General features: G+C 33.0%; 1 protein-coding gene across 1 annotated transcript in view; it reads left to right on the top strand.

The window, feature by feature from the left end:
• Positions 1–23,281, top strand: part of LOC110465882 (peripheral-type benzodiazepine receptor-associated protein 1-like) — a 212,055-nt gene that overhangs the window by 184,755 nt on the left and 4,019 nt on the right. Inside the window, exons 21-33 of the mRNA XM_021522010.1 lie at positions 124–255; positions 1,189–1,455; positions 2,574–2,735; positions 3,660–3,770; positions 3,888–4,064; positions 4,574–4,776; positions 4,974–5,054; positions 6,678–6,854; positions 9,236–9,359; positions 11,113–11,801; positions 14,023–14,191; positions 14,718–14,875; positions 15,114–15,353. Coding sequence (XP_021377685.1) covers positions 124–255; positions 1,189–1,455; positions 2,574–2,735; positions 3,660–3,770; positions 3,888–4,064; positions 4,574–4,776; positions 4,974–5,054; positions 6,678–6,854; positions 9,236–9,359; positions 11,113–11,801; positions 14,023–14,191; positions 14,718–14,875; positions 15,114–15,353 — 2,690 coding nt within the window. The remainder of the gene's footprint in view (positions 1–123; positions 256–1,188; positions 1,456–2,573; positions 2,736–3,659; positions 3,771–3,887; positions 4,065–4,573; positions 4,777–4,973; positions 5,055–6,677; positions 6,855–9,235; positions 9,360–11,112; positions 11,802–14,022; positions 14,192–14,717; positions 14,876–15,113; positions 15,354–23,281) is intronic.

Below are 23,281 nucleotides of genomic sequence, written 5' to 3' on the forward strand. Positions count from 1 at the left end.
TTGCATAGAAGCGGAAATGCTATCTTACTCCTGATAGCTGGTATAGACTACCAAAGTTTTATCCATCAATGTTTTGCTTCATGTTGCTCAGATACTGTTACGCTAGAAACATTTTTTTAACAGCCTTGCGGGACCACAAAAACATCACCGCACCACAACCCCATCCTCACAATGACCTTGATGATATCGAGTCTGAAATCGCCAGTCGAAGTCTGCCAACGATTGCCAAAGTCGAGTCCCCCGACGCTAAACCTGGTAAGAAAGATTTCATAGTACTTGTAAAAGTTTGATTCTACACTGCATGGCTTTTTGACCTCCGTGTGATTTAACCCTTTTTTATCTAATCATTAACATAACGACAATAGACTTACATGATTTGTTTGAGAGAAAAAAGGTGTTTAGTTGAACAACAGAATAGTTGCCAGTGGGGTACTGTGTACTGGAAATGTTCGCCCTACGCCTGGTAAAATCTGTAAAACTATTTGTCCAGTGTTAATTTCGCTGTTTAGTTTTGATCACTATATGGTTATTATGTTAGTTGCTAATGGTCACTCTGACTATAAATTCGGCCACTTTACACAGGGTGAAAAAGGTGAAAATTAAACTTTTAGTGAAATTTTCCAAGTTTTCATTAGATGTTTGATCAGCTGTATATACAGTAAGGATACAAATTTCATTAGCTTCATTGCACTTTTCATCAAAGATTGAAATAAATTTACAAATTCTGGACATAACCTAAGGAGTCATGCAACAGACATATGCAAAGTTTTAATAATTCAAAAGAAATGTTCATTGTTGTATTTTTTTAATTTTTTTTTTTTAAAGTGTTTAAAAACAAGTAAAAATTACCTTAAGTATCCCTGTACCAGGGTCAAATACCAATAGCTCTTCTTACGAAACTTTTTGTCTGGCATGACTGGTCAATGATAACACCATGGCACGATCGTGCTTCGGTTCATATCTAAACAAAATGAAGGGGAGGTAACCATATGTACGAAAATCTACGGTCGACTTCTCTAATGATTTACCTGCAGTAGAACAGAAATCTTTCAGAAATACAAATTTTCGACATGTCGTAACTGGTGGAGTTATGCAGTGGGATTGTTAATTGTACAAAATAATATTTAATTAATTAACATTTGGTTAGGTCCACCTTTACCTCCAACTTATATATCCTCCATATTTCAGGAATCCCATGTCCACAAAAACTGACCCTTGACCGACAGCTGACCAGTAGTATATTAATCAGCTGGCGGCCACCCCCAGAGGACGTTCTGGTCAAATCATATCATGTTTACGTTGACGGAGATTTCAAGGCCATTGTCAAGAGTAATGAGCGGACGAAAGCGTTAGTGGAGAATGTTGATTCTCGAACTGTCCATCGTGTCAGTGTCCGGTGTCTGACCAGTAGTGGTCAATCCACTGACCAGCAGTGTACATTACTTGTAGGCAAAGGTACTTATAAATGCTTTAGTTACATTGGAATTCAGTCTGACCATTTTATAATTCTGTATACATATATCCACTTTATTTTTACAAATTCTACATGGATGGGGGATGGGGCGGGGGTCCCTTAATATCAAACAACGGCACATGGATTTTGAACTCAGTGGGTTATAAATACAGTACATTCTGTCTAGACCTAATATTATATGTCCAAGAATTTGCTAGAATTTTGTTTCAGCATTGACAATAATAATATGTAACTGCAATTAGTCTTACGAATTCGCAACTGTCTGCCAAACAGCCAAACTATCAGGTTTCAGATAAGGGGTATCAGTTTAGACAGGTGTCCAGTTTAAACAGGTGTCCAGTTTAGACAGAGTACATTGTAATGTCATCTGTATGCTAATTTCAATTTCACAATTATTACTAAATCGGAGCTTGTGAGAAAATTAGATATAGGGCTATACACAGTATATATGTTAATCGCTATATATTAAAGCCGCACAGTATATATATATATATATGTTATAATACATCTATTTCATATCACCTTGTACATCCATCCTTATCATGTATGCTTATACACATAGATATACATGTTTATATATGTAGCATAAGCTTAGTCATCAGATATACAATAATCAGCTTGTAATTTCGTACCGTGTTGTTATCAGGTCTTTTCGGGGTAAATTTGATATTTTATTTTGAGTTATAGGGTTTGGAGATTATTTGGTATTTAGTGTCGCGGGATGACAAAATAATCCGTCGCATTCACTTGAAAAAAAATGAAAATTATTAGGATCTTCATTTTATCTGATAACACACTAAATTCTACTGTTTAGTATGTAATAGACTAGATTCTACCGATCGATTAATAGTTCATCTTAGTCCACATATAATTCAGTTTCAACAAAATTGTAATCTCAAATCAACTTAACAATTAAAATGAATACGTAGAATTATTTTTTCCATTGACTGTTTCTGTTCACCTGTGTTCATTCCTATTAATAAATCTTGTTTATGAATTAAAGTGTAAAACCAATATTTTTTTCTGTGCTGCTAAATATAGATTATTAACATGTCTCGTCACTAGAGGGCACTCACTAACCCGTTTTTCTGTCTAACAGATGCAGTGCCCTTACCTAGTCAGCTGACTGTTAGTGACATCACACCTAATTCAGCTACAATATCATGGTTGCCAGGCAACAGTAACTATCAGCATACCCTTTCCATAAATGGTCGTGAGGCACGCGTGGTTAAACCCAGTGTCTTTAGTTACACCATCACAGGTAGTGTGTTTTACCCTCACTGTAATACTTGGGTTTGATTGGTTGATTTGTTATAGTGTCTCTGATTGGTTGAATCGTTAGTGTCTGTGATTGGTTAATTTGTGCACTAATATTTGACCTGAAAGGTCAACAAGTACCATAGGAATGTCTATATTAAGATCATCGAAAACACAGATTTTAAACGTTAACAGGTGGTTAATAAGTACATAATATATAGATATACTGTATACTTACAGATAGGTTTTTCTGATACAGGACCTAAAGATCATCTTTGTCAGACTCTTAATACGAAGGTTCCAATTATCACCTCTCAAGTTCATTAACTTATATTAAATTTCATTTTTTTAAAAAATGTTCATATTATAAAATCTACTTTCATATCAAGTGCTTTCCTTTTCATTTGTATTCGCTGCGTTATCATCAACATGTAGTCTACTCAATATTACAGTTCTATATGTATATCCAGTGCTAGTTCTGAAACTATCTGACTATACACTTACATATGATTTAACAGCCTCTGTATCACAAAAGTTATTAACATTCAGAATGCTCTCAATTCTCAAAATCAAATCTATACTAAGGATGAAATTATTTCAAGGAACAAATCATTTTTATTAAACATTGAAATATCTATGTATTCAGGAAAGGTGAGTGGGTTGTTGTTGAATAACAAAATGTGTCCAATTGAACATGAACTATTTGACCTTTAAGAATGTTGAAATTCAGAATGATTGTAGTGTTAAGAACTTTTGTGATACAGACTTAATTTTCTGGACATTCTGCATATCAGTGGTATGTGCCAAAAAGGCACACTGAATAGAAGTTGAATTTTATTATTATTTTTGTGGCTGGCATAAGATATGTTCATGACAGTAACTGGTCCATGATGTTTGAAAACATATTGTGTCTGTGTCGATGTTTCAGGTCTTGTTTCTGACACGGATCACAATGTTGTGGTGTCCGCCCAAAGTCTGACTGGAGAAAACAAGGGAGATAACCTGTCTGCCAGCATAGGATTCAGGACACCGGCTGGAGGTTAGATTTCATCTTATTTCCAAACTATAAATGCTAATTTGGATCTTTTAAAGAATTTTTTGAACAGGGTAGGGGTTTATGCTATTTATTCATGTTATTTATTAACTGTCTTAACAGGTCTTCCGGAACCTCCAATCAATATCCAGGTTGAGGCTGGACCGCAGGAAGGAACTCTTCTATTGACCTGGTTACCAGTGACGATAGACACATCAGGGTTCTCTAACGGTGCCATGGTAACGGGATATGTTGTGTATGCAGACGGACGTCGGACAAAGGAGGCCTTAGGTCCTACTAGTAAGTCGCAGTAGAATGTATACAGTCAAACCCACTCATGTGACCACCTCCATTAAGAGACCACCTGTGTTAAGAGGCCACTTTTAGTGTTTCTCATTGTGAGCTGAAACCTGTATTAGACACAATATGTGTTACAAGACCACTTTTTTGATTTCCTATGAATGGTCTCTTCCAAGTTAGGCTGTAGTTATACTTTTCTTAGATATGACTTGCAGGTTCTTCTTATTTATAATACAAAGTGATTTTCAAGATTTTATTATTGCATATATGTTGATCATAATTTTAAAAAAAATCAGATTTGTAAAATTAGAGAAAGAAAAATAAAAAGTAATGAAAAAAATATCAAGAAACATATTAAGGCATATGAACCCATTCACCCCTAAAGTCACATTTGAACCTTACCAAATCAAAGACTGTCACATTAGTTTGTTACATATCATGACACAATCCCATTAGAATGATGTTGATGCTAGCTGTGGTGTTAACTTGTAACCTGGCTTCTTTTTCAGATGACCACATTATTCTTAGTGCTAACGATTTCCTAGGGTTTATCCCTAAACAGCTGTTGGTTCGGACGGTCACCAGAGATGGTCAAGAGTCTGCCGAGTCCCAGCTGGTCAGACTGCCTCAGACCCTTATAAGGGAAATCACTGCTGGCGCTGCCAAGTCCATAGCCACAGAGGCTTTGGTTAAAGTCTCCGACAGCCAACAGGTACGTTGCATCATCCATCTTGTGAAAAAAAGGAAAGGGAATGTCATTTCTCAACTAAAAATAAAAAAAATCAACAATACTGAACTTGGTATGTAGGTGTATATATGTATAGTGAGCACTGCGGGGTAGTTTTGAAGACTTTTGTTATGGCCCCCCCCCCCATTACAAACAACACTAATGTTTGCTATCTATTCCAGAGGTCACATGTTGAGAGAACGTTGGAGACGGACCCCGGGTTGATGTTCCGCGAGCTCCCACAGGAACAGGAAGCTGCTGTGGTAATGCCCGCGACTTCTTGGACTCTTACCACATTTCAGTTTTTTGCACTCGCTTTCCGTAGCTCCTATGGGTAGTCAATATGAAACAGCTTGTGGCGTCACGACTTCAGCATCTAATTCCTTACACTCCATGGATGCTCTGTGTGCTGTTTCATTATTTTGAATAATTACATTGAATTGTTTTAAATATCCTATCAACCCTATAGGTATTGATATTTATGAAAAGAAATTGAAAATTTACAAAAAATGAATCATATTTCATCTTTATTTTATTTTGTGCTTGCATGTATATTTTTAAATTGCTTTCGATGGCTGTACAATTGAAAATTGCCTGGTGTTTAATTTAAGCGTAGATTTTTATTTATTTTTTTTTATTTTTTTATGAGATGTTGAAGTTCATGGAGATGAAACAAGTTGTTTACTATTGTGGCAGTTACAATTACGTATACATACGTATACATATATACAACAGTATTCTATAACAAACACATCAGCTTTGGCTAAACATTGTGTATAATATATATCATAGACGGATACAGTTATCTGGAAATAGAACAAAGCATATCTGTATTATGTCAAAGCTCTAGTGTTTTCTTTTCTATTTCTTTTTAACATTTTTAACTCATTATTCAGACTAGCATTTAAATGATAGATATACTTGTAATAAGTTACTTAGTATATATTCTAGACCCCACCATCATTAGTAAAAATGATAGCTATATTTTGGGTGCCACATGTGGGGGTAGTGATTAAGGAGCCACATGTGGTACCTGGTTGGATACAGCAGTGAAGGAGGTGGTACTGTATAGTTTACAATGTTCAACTCAGGAGAGCTATTGCTTTCTTGAATATAGCTATAAACCTGCAGTCACCTTGATAATGTCATGTATTTTCATGGAGACCTCAACAGTTTATAGTCTGGGCAACGATGTACTTCCCTGCTTGCTATCTTTTGTTTAATTTTGTAATTGTATTGAGAATTGTTTTTGATGTTTTGTATATTTTTTTCCTTCTAAATCCTTACTTTAATTTCACAAAGTGGGCTGACCCTGTTTTTAGTTTTATCTGATAAAAAAATTGATACCTGTTTTTTTCACACACATTACTTATGTAGGGATTATTGACTCCATCAGTCATTTATCCAATTTTAATTTTATTTCAAATTTCACTCATGTTCATATTTATTTGTACTAAACCAAGCTCATGTTATGTGTAAAAACATATACAGTATACTTTTTTTTGCATCAACTATTTTATGAAATTCATTTCCAGTTAATTTCAATTATCTTCATCTCGGCTTTTATGGAGTAGCCATATTGGATTTACAGAATATGAAAATGATACAAAACTTAATATACTATATTTTTCTTTATTGCTACATTAAAAAAAAAAAAATAAAAAAAATAAAAAAAAGTTTTGCAGGGAATTTTGCCATGATCACTTGCTATTTATTTTCAATGCTGTAAGTGATTTTCTTGGTCTCCTTTTTTTCATTGTTGTCAGGGTCAGTGCACTTTGTTGTGAAGTGGCTTATATATTATACATAACATTAACACAATCAATGGTGTCGAGATTTTGTCGTGTAAATGTTTTTTGTTTCTTCACCTAATGTTTCCTCTACAGACCTTGATGCTTAACACTGGTCAAGTGGGTTGTCATGACGATGTGTATAGTGAAACTAGCAGCAGTTCCGAACTCTCCGATATTCCGGAGGTGGAGGAGGAGGACACGGCCAGTCACGCGTCAGTTCACATTCATCGAAGTCCCTCATTGGATGATCGTTTAAGGTCACATGCAAAGGTCTGATTATCATTTGTTCTCCTCGGAAACCGAATATTTGGTGAAGGATCCTGGAATTTACCTCTATAACAATATGCCTATGATTTCCATCTTTTCCTATATATTCTATCTACACATCCCTGAGGTGTATACTAAACACTCTGTTCCATATGATATACCTGTCTATCCCACCTGTATCTATACCTTTGATCTATAACTGGTATTTATACACGTATTATAATATTCACTTTCTATGTCAGGTTTATGTTAAATTCTGATGTTTCTGCCTCCCTGTTAATCCTTCTGAGCCATTATATACATTTAGTTTGTCTTTTTCTGTTTATATATAACTACAGTGGTTATTATATCTTTGTTATACACCATGAGATTAATATTTCGACTAAACAGTACTTACACCCAGTGATAAATCACTCTCTGTAACCAATTACACAGGTTTATTGGAACTAAATCAAAAACAATGATTATAAGATGATCAGAAGAATATTCAAATTTGAATATGAAGTCAATTTACATTTTATAACTTTTTAGTTTTTGAAGTGCATTGAAAATCTATGTTTTCTTTTCATAAAGCATATTTTTGAAACAAGAATTTAGGGATCACTTTTATAATGTAACATTTCCTTCACCGACCCCACCTTCTTTCACAGGTTGCTTCATTACTTTACACCCCTTGCTATCTTTCTATATTTTCTATGTTTTAATGAAAGTATCAAACACTACACTTTGTCCATTTTCTTTCCATATTGTCTGTGTGAAATTTAGTTCCGCTCAACTTCTTGCTATATACTCTGTATAAGTCAACTGTGTACTCCATTTCTTAATATTTCTATATCACCTATGTGTGAAATAGTTCACTCTTCTTGTTTCTCAAACTTAACTCACTCACCCCTGAAATTTAAGAATGATCGAACTATTCCAGCCTTTGAATTGGAAGAGTTCAAATGTGTCTTCAGGGGTGAATGAGTTAAAACTCTGTAACTACCGTGTAGTACCTTTCCCTATTCTCCATTAGTGAATGATAACACCTCGCTCTAATCCTTTCATCATCATAATTACTCCACAACTTTCGAAACGATGAGTAGAGTAGATTCACACTTCTTCCTTTTATTCTTTCACTCACATTTATAGTCTTGCTCATGACTAACGCTACATTTGTTCACATTTCAGAAGAAAATCTAACCAATGTTTTTCCCTCTCACTTCTATAGTCCGTTGTGTAGACGGAACACGTGCCTGATTATCAAGGACTATATCTCGCTGCAGAGCTTTGATCTTTGACCTTTGACCTAGTGTATTCTTTGAACTTTACCTTCATTTCCATGATAACCAATTCCGTCACATGACTATGACACCACTGCACATCTATTTATAGTCGACCAATGAGATATTAGTTCACTTTGTACACTTGGAATGGCTGTTGTTTCTTCTTTTCTGTGGTTTTTCGCTGCACGTGTGTATAATTATAGTGGAAATGCTTTGATTTTGTGAAAAGCTGTGTTCATGCACATGATAGTACTTTTATATTGTTGTATGTTTTTGTATATACCTTCACTTAAATCAGCCATGACGTTCAATCAGAACCCTAACTGTACTGGCAGTTTTGAGTGAACAGTCAAGTGTGACAGTGCAATCATGTTCAATCTGGTGCCTTCGTTTTTTCATTCTGAAAGAAAATCTTTAAAAAATCTTTAAAAATCATTCATTATGTCTTCATGTTACCTTCTGCAAGTAAATCCTTACAAAATATATATTACAATGTTTATTAAATCTTTTCCGTGGCTCAGGATAAAGCACCGACTTACTAAGAATAACATATAGTTCCACTGTCATTGTTTGTATTAAATGTTTGAAATGTTTTAGTAAAAGAAGTATAAAATAAACATGGTGTAAAGTAATCTGTTTATGGTGTGTTTAGTGACCTATACAAACTAGTAATACATTTAACGGAATTATTTTTGGTTATGATTGATAATTAACTAATCAAGGTGTACTCAGGTGTCTTCATTAATAATCTTCAACAATTTTAAGAAGAAATACTCTCTCATACATAGCAGTGAATAACCAAGAATTTATGTTATTCCATAGCTATTAAACTAAATATCAAAATGCATGGTTTGAAGATCATAGGGGTCTCGTAAGGCTTATTAATTAGATATGTGTAGATTTCAAATTGCAATTTGCTTGATTCCGTGCAGATGTAAAAGGTTTGGTTTCTTTAATGATCATGTACAATGTACTATGAGCAGGAAATATAAATTAATTCTTGGATTTTCACAAACCCTGTATATTAATAAAAAAAAAATATATCTTGATAATATATTGAATGTATTGTTTATAATTAAAAACCCTAATCTTATGCTTCATTAACAATTCAATCAGCAGGTGACTGAAAATACAGAAGTATTACCGACTTCATCTAGTGGATACAAATCTCCGACAAGTAAACAAGGGGAGACAACTGTACCTATTGTGATACATACCCCTCAGAGAGTTGTTCCTGCCATAGGTAATGTATCCCAAATTCACAAATCAGTTTTAAAACTAGGTTGACCTTGATATATTTTTTAATTCCTTTTGAAATTTTATTTTTAACTTTAAACTTAAAAGATATAAGACAAAATAAGAAGAAATTTGTTCCAGTAGCATTTTAAATGTTTTTGGTTTTTTTCTTTTTTTCTTGAATTATGTTATAAATGATGTTTTCTCAAAGTTAAGCATGTCTGCCAGTTATTAAAAAGAACCATCCAAGATTTTTGTTTGATTTTTAGCTCACCTGCCCGAAGGGCAAGTGAGCTTATGTTATGGTGCGGCTTCCGTCGTCCGTCCGTCCGTCCGTCCGTCCGGCATCCGGCGTTGTCCGGCGTCAACTTTTTGCTTTAAACAACTTCTTCTCAATAACCAAAAGGCCTAGGAAGATGATATTTGGCCAGTAGCATCCTGGGATCAAGGGCTACCAAGTTTGTTCAAATAAATGACCTTGACCCACTTTCAAGGTCACAGGGGTCAAATATGTTAAAATCTTCAAACAACTTCTCCTCAATAACCAAAAGGCCCAGGGTACTGATATTGGGCCTGTAGCATGCTGGGATGAAGGGCTACCAAGTTTGTTCATATAAATGACCTTGACCCACTTTCAAGGTCACTGGTGTCAGATGTCTTAAATCTTCAAACGACTTCTTCTCAATAACCGAAAGGCCCAGGGTACTGATATTGGACCTGTAGCATGCTGGGATAAAGAGCTATCAAGTTTATTCAAATGAATGACCTTGACCAATTTTAAAATTTCAAAGGGGTCAAATGTCATAAAATCTTCAAACGACTTTTTCTCAATAACCAAAAGGCCCAGGGTACTGATATTGGGCCTGTAGCATGCTGGGATGAAGGGCTACCAAGTTTGTTTAAATGAATGACATTGACCCACTTTCAAGGTCACTGGGGTCAGATGTCTTAAAATCTTCAAACAACTTCTTCTCAATAACCAAAAGGCCCAGGGTACTGATATCGGGCCTGTAGCATGCTGGGATGAAGGGCTACCAAGTTTGTTCAAATGAATGACCTTGACCAACTTTCAAGGTCACATGGGTCAAATGTCGTAAAATCTTCATACAACTTCTTCTCAATAACCAAAAGGCCCAGGGTACTGATATTGGGCCTGTAGCATGCTGGGATGAAGGACTATCAAGTTTGTTCATCTGAATGACCTTGACCAACTTTCAAGGTCACAGGGGTCAAACGTCGTAAAATCTTCAAGAGACTTCTTTGTTCAACAATCAAGGTCAGAGGCGTCATATGTTTAAATCTTTTAATAGGTTCTTATGAAATCTTAAGATTACAAGTGTTAGATTGATAACAGGGGAGCGATGCAGGCCCATTGGGCCTCTTGTTTAATCCCCCATCTAATATGTTTAAGGAACATGGCAGTAGCTGGGTTTTTTTCAGGTTTTTCAGGTTTTTTCCAGGTTTATTTTGGTAAATCATGACCTAATAAAATGATGGTGTTTTTTCTGAACATAGAGCATTCGGGGATATATTTTTTTAAATAGAATTACCAGGGGCTTTAAAAGTGGGAAGCGAAAAGTCCTTGAAAATAGGGACATTTTGACCTGAATTCCTTGCTTCTTATCTTGTCCATCTCAAATATACTCAAAAATTTTGAAAGGGTGTAATAGAAACAGAATTGTGCTTTTCTTCAAACCTTTTCCTGAATTTTTCATAAATAAACAAACTTGTATTACCTTTTTTCTTTGTTTTGCTTTTAGAAATCACACGAGACAGTAGTAGTGAAAGAGGAAATTCTGTATCGGAGGATGAAGCGACATCTCCGACAAAGTTCCAGAGAAATAGTGCTGTAAAAAGTGATTCACCAACGTCACGTTCTCTTCCCTCACGTAACTCTCCGTCTCATAACAACAAAGACAGACTTCCTGGATACACGGAAAATTCGGATGGAAGGGATGATGTTCGGGAAACAGGGAAAGTGAGACAGCAAGTGGATTTGTTTAACAAACTCCAAAATAATCAAACAGAGGAGAGTTCGAATGAACGTGTATCATTAACAGGTGTCAAAGTGGAAAATGATTTACGAGAAAATTCACTTAAGTTAAATCTTGATAATCGGACTAGTCCTCAAGACGTTTTAAATAGTCCTGTGACTCTTGTGAATGGCAAGTCTTTTGCTGATCAAGATTCAAATGCTAATGAGCTGTTATCAAATGACCTTTCACCTTCAGGGCGCCGGCATCCCGAAGTGCCGTGTCTGGATTTAAATGAAATGAGTGTGGACGAAAGTGCGGAGGTGGATTCTATCAGTGGCGAGATAAATCCACCCGTGGAAGACACACGCATCCGATTATTTGTGGCTCTCTTTGATTATGATCCAATTAGCATGTCGCCGAACGTGGATTGTATCGACGAAGAGTTACCATTTAAAGAAGGACAGATCATCAAGGTACTGTTAATCTATAATCAGCATGGATTGCTTCCCTTGGTATACGTTTTTTGAAGAAATTGCATGAGTTTTCTTGATTTAATAAAATTCAATAAATATATAGCTACATTTGCTTCTTTAAACAAATTGCATGTCAGAAGCTGTTATGTATATTTTTTTCAACTTTGATAATAAAAAAAATAATATTAGAATGAAAAATAAATTAAACTAATACCATATTATGAGCACATTTTATACTTTTTTATGTATTACTATATAGATAATGATGTCACTTTTGCCAGATTTTTTGTTTCCCATATGTAATGAATAATAAGTGAGAGACAATAAATGTACACAATCATTTGAATAGCTCCATGTCACTAAATCAGTTTTCTTCTATTTTTCAGCCAAAAATTGTAGTCTTTTCATTTTCATTATACTTCATTCATGAATTTGCATCTAACCTAGATAAATATACAAACTACCGTATTAGACAGCGTATCTAACCTAGTAACCCATTAACGCTACAGAACATATTACTGAGTCTTCTATATCCTGTATTATTGCTTCAGAGAAATATTGTTGCTAATATGTCATTTTTATCCTATCTTCATTTTATATGTACCTGGTATATAACAAGTTATAATTTAGTTTAAAAGGAAATTTAATTTGTATTAGTTACTTGTCATTTAGAAAAAAACATGTATTAGATAGGTGATTCACATTGTTCATCTTTTCAGCATAAAAATATTTTTTCCAATATTTATATATATTTAAAATATTCAATTCTACATGCTAAATATTTAAGTATAAATTAAACGGCATCTGTGATTGTTTGGTGAATTTAACTGTTTTAAAGTCATAGAGCTAGAAAGGTAGTTCAATAAATATTTGACTTATTCCCTTTTTGACCCAATTGTCCTTTAATGAGGAGGCGCAATGAACACTGTACTTACCCCCAACCCTATATTCCTCAGAAAGGATCAATGAATATTAGACTTATTCTCTTAGAACCACTAGTCCTTTAATGAGGAGGTGCAATGAACACTGTACTTGCCCCCAACCCTATATTCCTCAGAAAGGATCAATGAATATTAGACTTATTCTCTTAGAACCAATAGTCCTTTAATGAGGAGGTTCAATGAACACTGTACTTACCTCAACTATATATTCCTCAGAAAGGAAAACTGGACTTATTTCCATTTGACTATGTTTCTCAGAAAGGCAGTTTAATCGATATCAGACTTCTTCCATTTTGTCACTCTATTACTAAAGAAAGGTGGTAAAATGAATATTATACTTATTCCCATTTACCTTATTTCCCTGACAAAGGTCTTACAGTGAATACTGGACTTATTCCCATTCGATTATGGTATGTCCCTTACAAAGGTCTTTCAATGAACACTTGACTTATTCCCATTCGATTACGGTATGTCCCTTACAAAGGTCTTAAAGTGAATACTGGACTTATTCCCATTCGATTACGGTATATTCCTTACAAAGGTCTTACAGTGAATACTGGACTTATTCCCATTCGATTATGGTATGTGCCTTACAAAGGTCTTACATTGAACACTGGACTTATTCCCATTCGATTATGGTATGTCCCTTACAAAGGTCTTAAAGTGAATACTGGAATTATTCCCATTCGATTATGGGATGTCCCTTACAAAGGTCTTAAAGTGAATACTGGAATTATTCCCATTCGATTATGGGATGTCCCTTACAAAGGTCTTAAAGTGAATACTGGAATTATTCCCATTCGATTATGGGATGTCCCTTACAAAGGTCTTAAAGTGAATACTGGAATTATTCCCATTCGATTATGGTATGTCCCTTACAAAGGCCTTAAAGTGAATACTGGACTTATTCCCATTCGATTACGGTATATTCCTTACAAAGGTCTTACAGTGAATACTGGACTTATTCCCATTTGATTATGGTATATCCCTTACAAAGGTCTTACATTGAACACTGGTCTTACTCTGATTTGTTTCAATATTCTTTACAAGAGAAGTACAATGAATACCTACACATATCTAAATAGACAATTCAACATTTCATTGAAAATTGTTCAATTGGTCAAAATGAAGGTGACAAAAAACAAAAGCTACCATGCTTCGATTACCTGTTTTATGGTATTTAATCAAATTGCCGTTCCTGTAAGTTTACAGTATTTAACTGCAAAGGGTATGCTTTTGCCTAACTGTTGTATGTAACCTCTGACCTTTTCTTTGTCCAGATCTTCGGAGACAAGGACCAGGACGGATTTTATCGTGGGGAGTGTAACAATAGCGTGGGCTTCGTACCTTGTAACATGGTGTCCGAGATACAGGTGGATGACGCAGACCTGGCAGAACAACTCCTTAAGGAGAGCCAAGAAGCCTTCAGCATGAATTCTCATCTGTCAGGTATAAAACAGATTGCCTGAAATATTTACACTGGCTCCTTTAACAAGCAAACCTTACTTTCATATTCCACATGTTTCAATTCCATAACAGTGTTGTCATATCAGAATGTTTTTATTGTTTCAATCATAGATACAAGATAACTTCTTGGTCAACAGGCAAAGCCAAAGAAAACCCTCTCCTTTCAATATCAACAATGTACATACATATTTCAATAATGAAACATAACCATAGAATTTAAAGATCTATAATCTATTAACATTATTTTTGAAAACCTATTTTCCCAATCATTCATACAAAACGAGAGTTGCAGATAACATCAAAGGCATGCATGGACTGGTAGCCAGCAAGTACATATTGTACATACAATCACACTGTTCTTGGACCAATTGAGACAGCACACAAGCTCACCCAAATCTGCGACAATATTCATGCAATTCAAAAACAAATTTTTAATAGTGTTGTGTGACCTTTTTAGCAAATAGACCATCATGGCCAATATTTCACTTTATGAAAACCTGTGTTGTAGTGGGGTCCGACTCCCAGAACTTCAACAAGTCTGTAGAGAGTCTGGAGACGATAGAACAGAATGGTCTACCGGTGCCCTTGTCTCCCACCACAAGTAGACGCATGGTTGCTCTCTATGACTACGACCCGCAGGAACTCTCACCAAACGTCGACAGTGAGGTAAGCTTTGTCTGGCATTATAGCTGCCATTGTCTTGTCCTAATTGCATCAGATAAGGAAAACTTGAATATAAGACAGTTTTAACCAACCTCGAATACTACATGACTATTACGTTGGAGACCAGTGAGATCGTGTTCTGTTTTATGAGTTTATATACCATTAAAGACCATCTATAGGGAGCAGAATTGCTGATTAGAACAATCTGAATTATCATTTTATTGCTGAATTTGACCACTAGGTGGAGCTGCCATTTCGTATTGGAGACATTCTGTACATCTACGGGGATATGGATGACGATGGATTCTTCATGGGTGAACTGAACGGCCATCGTGGACTTGTACCATCCAACTTCCTCCAAGAGGCACCTCTCCAGGAGGAAGACCCGCATGAGGCAACAAGCATTGTCTCCCCTGCCAGGTCAGGCGAAAGTCTCAACCACATTACGGGGTCGCACCAGTCTGACCTCGGACTAGACAAAGTAGGTGACTGTGACCTAGGCTGCATGCATGTGACCGCCCCACCGAACCTGTGAAAGAAACTATGGTGTATCAATGGGTACTTTGGAAGTATTAGATTTGGTCATTGTGGATTTTTTGGCATCTTTATTAAGATCTTCCTCATATTAAATAAGTCCCATTTTCTTTCAATTTTCATTTTTTATTTTCAAATTTTTAAATCTTTGCTTATTGCTGACATGATGAATTTTTTTTGGTTCCCTTGGTTTTATTTTGTTGGTTTTTGAAACTTAAAAACTTGCCTTTCTTGCATGTGATGGGAGATGGATGATATTTTATAAAAACAAATTTAACATAATATATACCACATACTAAGCAATGTGTTTTGATGTCTTCCAACGATGGGAAGCTTAACAACCTAACAGCAGAGTTGAACAACACCAGCAGCAGTAAAACACTTAAATATTGTTAGTTGTTATCTCAAATTGTAATCTTAGATGTGAATCTTTTTAATTATACTCCCAAGTGCTATGTTATTTCGTTGTCACTGATCGGTTCTCTCTTTGAGGACATCACATGACTTGGATCTGCCTTAGATTTATATAGTGGATGTCCTTGATAAAACAGAAGGTGTTTACACTTCCGAAATACTGGTCTTATTCTCGTCGTACTTTTCCAAGGATATCCTTATGAATTTTTCCTTTGTTCATATTTTGCCCTAGTTTTATTGTTTTTGGGTTCGGGTTATGGTATTATTCTCTTTTTATCTTAAATATTTTTACCCTTATGGAAAATTTAAAAACTGAAATGCTTGAATCCAATGTTTGTTGAATTAAACCTAGCTCAACATTAATTGCTAATGATAAAGTTTTGTTACATAAGTATAGTGTCATACCTTGTTCTCCCATCCTTGCTTACAGCCGCGTGCAAACCAGTCCTTATATACATGGTAGTCCATTATCTTCAGGGTTCTGTATCCATTGCATGCCTCCTAGCGTCCTAAGTCATCTCGTCCACCACTAGCCGTGTCCATTGTTGTTATAGTACTGTTATCTGCAGACTCTATGCTCGCACCCTTCTTGAACGAACTTCTTATCTTCGTATCCCTCACTTATAGAACTGTATTATTTAATCTTGGTTGTAACAAGCATTTTCATTGGCTTAAAAATTGATGTTATCAGCCCATAACGTAAAAAAATGACGTCGCCGTTTGTAACGTCGCTTTTGATTGGATGATACAGCAGCGCTATAATTTCTAAAAGAAAAGAGTCCATCAATAAAAGTGGATTTCCACAGGTATTGTGTATAGTAGATTAAATTATAAGGATTAACTTATATATATAATTATATATAACACACAAAAACGGAGTGTACTCTCATCATAAACCGCTTCGCGGTTTATTTAGAGTACACTCCGTTTTTTGGTGTTATATCTCAATAACATGAAAAATATATTCAAGTTAATCCTTAAATATGTAGAAAGAAAATGTATTTTTTAGAGAATGATATTTGAAAAGAATACCACAAAGTAATCTGTATCTGTATATTATAGAACAGCGGATTTGAAAGAGCGAGGTAAAATAATTTGTAAATATATTAGTAGGATAACTTTTTGAGAAAATTCTGGATGTTTACAGAAATAGAACGAAATGAAATTTCGGAACAAAACATTTGCAAATTAGAGTTAAATTTGAATTGAAGTCATTCTGTTATCTAACATATTCCAGCAGTAGTAAATTATGCACTAACAAATCTGAATAAAAACTCTCGCTGCCGCTTAACAAGTACATACAAATAGTATGATAAGTGACACAAAACACACACTGAAATCACAACATTTTCCCGTACATAATCTAGCCGCTCACAGTGATATAGGTTTAAAAATAACTCGCAGACAAATGAGCTTAGAACATGGCGTCCATCGTCCGTCATCAACGTTTCTTCAACTCGTGCACCCCTGAAGACACATTTAAACTCTTCCAAATCAAAGGTTGGAATAGTTCATTACGAAATTTCAGGAATGAAAGAACACTACTGCGGAATGGCTGAAATAATTCAGCTAAATTTTATGATAGAATTATCACAGTATGGTTCACTAGATTCTAACCAATAGATGTAGCACTTCAACAGTTGATTTATGTATGTAGATAAGGTTTGACTGTAATCCTGCCACTAGCCAATAACAAATATGTATAGGTTACTGATCGTGAGAGTCGAGTGTATAACAAGTACCAAACAACAATGGATACAGTTACTGGTATATCTGTTAGAGGTTTTGTTGAATGTGTGCTAGAAACAGTGTAATGCCAAATCAAGGTGCTTCTTCACCAATATTGAATCAATGAAGTAATACTGCATTTTGCTTAATCTTCGTTTTACATTTTCTACACCTTGTTTCACTCACGAAAACAGTTCAAAGTAAACAAAAACAGTTGAAAAGAATGTAAATTCATGATGACTGTAATTTATCGTTTTGGCCAGAAGGAGGTTGAACAAACTGTACAAAATAACTTTCAGGCATACACAAGCCTTGTTTTCGTGACTCAGACAATATTTCATATTTTATTTTTGTATGCATTTTTTCAGGCGACCTAATTAATGATCATGCTCTTGGAAGTCATTTTGGGATGTTTTATTAGGTATTATGTTTTCTATTTGAAGTGCTAGCTTGAGTTGCATGCAAGAGTATTAAACTTTCATCCTTATGTCATATAACATTTGAGAAAAATAGGGTCGATTGTACTACAGAAAATATTTGAAAGTATGATAGCAGTTCAAGGAGTCTTCCTTTGTAGACAGAAATGGCTTATATTCATCTCTTTAAAGTAAGAAAAGTAATTACGATTAAGAAAGATTCGGACTGTCGGAAATCGTATCAAATATATCGCATTCTAGTTCCTCATTAAGAGGTAGGCTACTTATAAAGATTTCATTATATCAACGAAATGTCAAATTTTTTATCAATATTCTATTTTCGGTAAAGATTAGCTGACAGATATTGGTGCAATTTTGGTTAGCTCATCTGTAACTAATAAAGAAACACTGGCCACTTTTTTCTAATAGCTCGAAACTTTGCAGCTTGTACATTTAAGTTAAATGGAAAGCTCAGAAATTGATATATACAAATTTGACTTGTGAGGGAAGCGTAGACTCATATATGGCTGGTCAATTTTACGTGCTTAGACTCATAATGCATCGTTAATTTTCAAATTTGACGCGTTTAGGAAACTCAAAAACTTGTATGTACACATTGTCAGTTTTATGTGCTGAGTAAAATAACAAGGAAGCAGCTTACAACACTTCATAACCGTTTGTTAACCTCACACATAAATTCCCATGATATTTTTATATTTCGCAAAGACCCTGTTTTTTCATATTTGTATGACATAAGGATTAATTGTGTATTCCGTCTTTGCGTATTGCAGAGTTATCTTCTCTTGTGAGCAGGTATTGATTGTTACGTCATTGGTTTGTGTGAGAAAATTACATCGTTTTCTCAAAAATTGATGACGTTACTCTCACAAACCAATGACGGAACAATCAATACCTGCTCACAAGAGCAGATAACTCTGCAATATGAAAAGACGGAATTAAACAGCACACACATACCTTATACAGGTTTTAGCCTATAATCAAGATTTCACAACTGCAATGAATAAAGTAAGTGGCTGAATAATTAATTACAAAGTGTTCGGAAAATTGTGTTCATGTTTTTGTTGCCATGATGATAAGTTAACCGTGTTCGTGTCAATTCACCTGAAGTTGGATTTATTTAAACTCACGTTTTTTAACAATGACTAATGAAGTTGCGCAATGCGTTCTATTGTTTAGCTAACAATGATGTTCATCAAAATAAGAAACTCAATTAAACAAAATTTAACAGTCAACCGTTAAAGCAAATGTTAAAAAGGAAAAATAACCTTTAATAAAGAAATACTAAAATATGCTTTGTTAATATGAATATGGTAATAAATGTGTATATTGCGACATAAAATCGTCATAAATATAAATATTGCAGTTTCTCTGAACCACAGAACAAAAGTTTAATATCTCACATTTCACTGCATATATATTATTGTATTTTAAAATATCATTATATCGTATAATTGCGTTTAAACGTGTGATTAATTGTACACATAACAAAAGTTTAAGTGTGACCTATAAAAGTGTTAATATTACTATTTACTAGTAACCTCAATCATATATGAATTACAATTATTATTTGTATGGCTCGGACATAAACAAAGTATTTTATTAATATAATTTGCATCGATGTTTTAAGTGTTTCAAATTGTGGGCATGGTACACAATACGATTTGCACAGATACACACTTTTTAGGGCATGGCGTAATTTATTCAAAATGTACAACCTGCATTAGCAAGCATACAACTGAGCACATACTTTGATATATGTAAATTTATTATATATCTGACATATATCTTGACCGCATGACGACTTATTTACAATACTGTTCATACAGAAGTTATATGTTTGATTTGAGCATGAGATACTATAAAATATCTGCACCAGAAAACATACATGTACACATGAGCACAGTAATAAATTATTTTAACCCACAATGTATCACGGGCCTGACGAACACGACAAATATGACAAGTAACAGTGGACAAATAGGGTAATTGTGTCACATATGTGTCCAAAGGTTTGTATTTAATGCACAATATCTCACTGATGTGACGTAGTGGGTAGTTATAGTTGGTAAGTATAACGATCGTATATAGTTTTCTTTATATACATTGACATTCCACAACATGATAATAAAATTTATGAAAATTTGAAATTGAACACTTCTTTTATAGATTCGTAAAACAGTATAGAATAGGAAAAGAATGTATATAAAAAAAAAAAAAATCTCAAAATAACTGTTCATTTGCAAGAATACAGCAGATAAAGATGCACAATGTAGTACTTAACTATATAAATCTATAGAGAGTAATGTTTTATATAAATCTATAGAGAGTAATGTTTTATATAAATATATAGAGAGTGATTTTTATATAAATATATAGAGAGTTATGTTTTATATAAATCTATAGAAAGCAATGTTTTATATAAATCTATAGAAAGTTATGTTTTATATAAATCTATAGAGAGTAATGTTTTATATAAATCTATAGAGAGCAATGTTTTAAATAAATCTATAGAGAGCAATGTTTTAAATAAATCTATAGAGAGTAATGTTTTATATAAATCTATAGAGAGTAATGTTTTATATAAATCTATAGAGAGTAATGTTTTATATAAATATATAGAGAGTAATGTTTTATATAAATATATAGAGAGTGATTTTTATATAAATATATAGAGAGTTATGTTTTATATAAATCTATAGAAAGCAATGTTTTATATAAATCTATAGAAAGTTATGTTTTATATAAATCTATAGAGAGTAATGTTTTATATAAATCTATAGAGAGTAATGTTTTATATAAATCTATAGAGAGTAATGTTTTATATAAATCTATAGAGAGTAATGTTTTATATAAATCTATAGAGAGTAATGTTTTATATAAATCTATAGAGAGTAATGTTTTATATAAATCTATAGAGAGTAATGTTTTATATAAATCTATAGAGAGTAATGTTTTATATAAATCTATAGAGAGTAATGTTTTATATAAATCTATAGAGAGTAATGTTTTATATAAATCTATAGAGAGTAATGTTTTATATAAATCTATAGAGAGTAATGTTTTATATAAATCTATAGAGAGTAATGTTTTATATAAATCTATAGAGAGTAATGTTTTATATAAATCTATAGAGAGTAATGTTTTATATAAATCTATAGAGAGTAATGTTTTATATAAATCTATAGAGAGTGATGTTTTAAATAAATCTATAGAGAGCAATGTTTTATATAAATCTATAGAGAGTAATGTTTTATATAAATCTATAGAGAGTAATGTTTTATATAAATCTATAGAGAGTAATGTTTTATATAAATCTATAGAGAGTAATGTTTTATATAAATCTATAGAGAGTAATGTTTTATATAAATCTATAGAGAGTAATGTTTTATATAAATCTATAGAGAGTAATGTTTTATATAAATCTATAGAGAGTAACGTTTTATATAAATCTATAGAGAGTAATGTTTTAAATAAATCTATAGAGAGCAATGTTTTAAATAAGTAAAGAGTTATGTTTTAAATAAGTCTATAGAGAGTAATGTTTTTAATAAGTCTATAGAGAGTAATGTTTTTTAATAAGTCTATAGAGAGTAATGTTTTTAATAAGTCTATAGAGAGTATTTTTTTAAATATGTCTATAGAGAGTAATGTTTTAAATAAGTCTATAGAGAGCAATGTTTTAAATAAATCTATAGAGAGGAATATTTTAAATAAATCTTTAGAGAGTAATGTTTTAAATAAATCTATAGAGAGCAATATTTTAAATAAATTTATAGAGAGTAATGTTTTAAATATTTTTTTTGAGAGTAATGTTTTAAATAAATCTATAGAGAGTAATGTTTTAAAGAAATCTATAGAGAGCAATGTTTTAAAGAAATCTATCGAGAGTAATGTTTTAAAGAAATCTTTAAAACAATAAATCTATAGAGATAAATGTTTTAAATAAATCTATAGGGAGCAATGTTTTAAATAAATCTATAGAGAGTAATTTTTTAAAGAAATCTATAGAGATTAATGTTTTAAAGAAATCTATAGAGATTAATGTTTTAAATAAATCTATAGAGAGTAATGTTTTAAATAAATCTATAGAGAGCAATGTTTTCAACAAATCTATAGAGAGTATATTACTCTTTATAGATTTAATGTTTTAAAGATTTATTTAAAACATTAAATCTATAGAGAGTAGAGAGTAATGTTTTAAATAAATCTATAGAGAGTAATGTTTAATTTAAATCTATAGAGAGCAATGTTTTAAATAAATCTATAGAGAGCAATGTTTTAAATAAATCTAAATGTTTTAAATAAATCTATAGAGAGCAATGTTTAAATAAATCTATAGAGAGTAATGTTTAATTTTAAATAAGTATTATAAAACTAGTTCTAAAAATTAAACCACTATTTAAGTATGACATGACGAATATTTCCGTGAAATATCGATAACTCACAGAATTTCAATTTGTATTGAGTCGTGTAATGATCATTTCCTCTTCCTTCACCAGCTTGAAGAATATTCTCGTGTTGTGATGTGTTTTCTCCTTTTCCTAACTATCCACTATTCTTGTTTTTCCTTATTTTGAAACATCAACAATGTTTTAAACAAATATTTGATGTAATCAATAAATCATAATGACATGTCTATATAGATTTTGAAAAATATTCAGTTTAATGCTATTATCAACAATTTAATAAAACCAAAATGAGTATTTTATCATTAAAAGAAACGTAATTGTTGCCGAGATAAGGATGTAATATGTTAAACTTCTTCCCTTAAAAAGATACGATTTGTTAATTTTTGGAGCCGTTACAAGGATTCAGTATGTTAATTGTTGGTGGTGCCATAGGACAAGGATGTGAAGTGCAAAGTAAATGTTTGTGTGATATGTTAATGAATACTAATTTATGGTGACCTATGATATTCATATAAAATACATTGGCAGTGGATGCATGTTACCATGATCGCACATATAGCCACGTTTATCTGGTGACGGATGCTAATGTGAATATGCGCAATTTAGCATTATCTGTATTTAGGCTTGATCCTAGGAAAGGAAGACGCTTCCATTAAAAAAAATGATATTATCATTTAAATGGTATGGTCTTTATGCAATGCAGTTTTATTATTGAATTTTTGTATTCAAAGAATGTTTATGTTAGATAAGGACTCGCTTGAAAACAAACCTTAAAAGAAAATAACTCTTCTTTTTTTTAAATTCTGTACTCTCTATCATTATCGTTGATCAAATATATATGATTTGATGGAATTTGACTATACAGATTTAAATAAAGTAACTGACTG

Source organism: Mizuhopecten yessoensis, unplaced genomic scaffold (genome assembly GCF_002113885.1).
Source record: "Mizuhopecten yessoensis strain PY_sf001 unplaced genomic scaffold, ASM211388v2 scaffold11103, whole genome shotgun sequence".
In the NCBI taxonomy this organism is placed as follows: domain Eukaryota; kingdom Metazoa; phylum Mollusca; class Bivalvia; order Pectinida; family Pectinidae; genus Mizuhopecten; species Mizuhopecten yessoensis.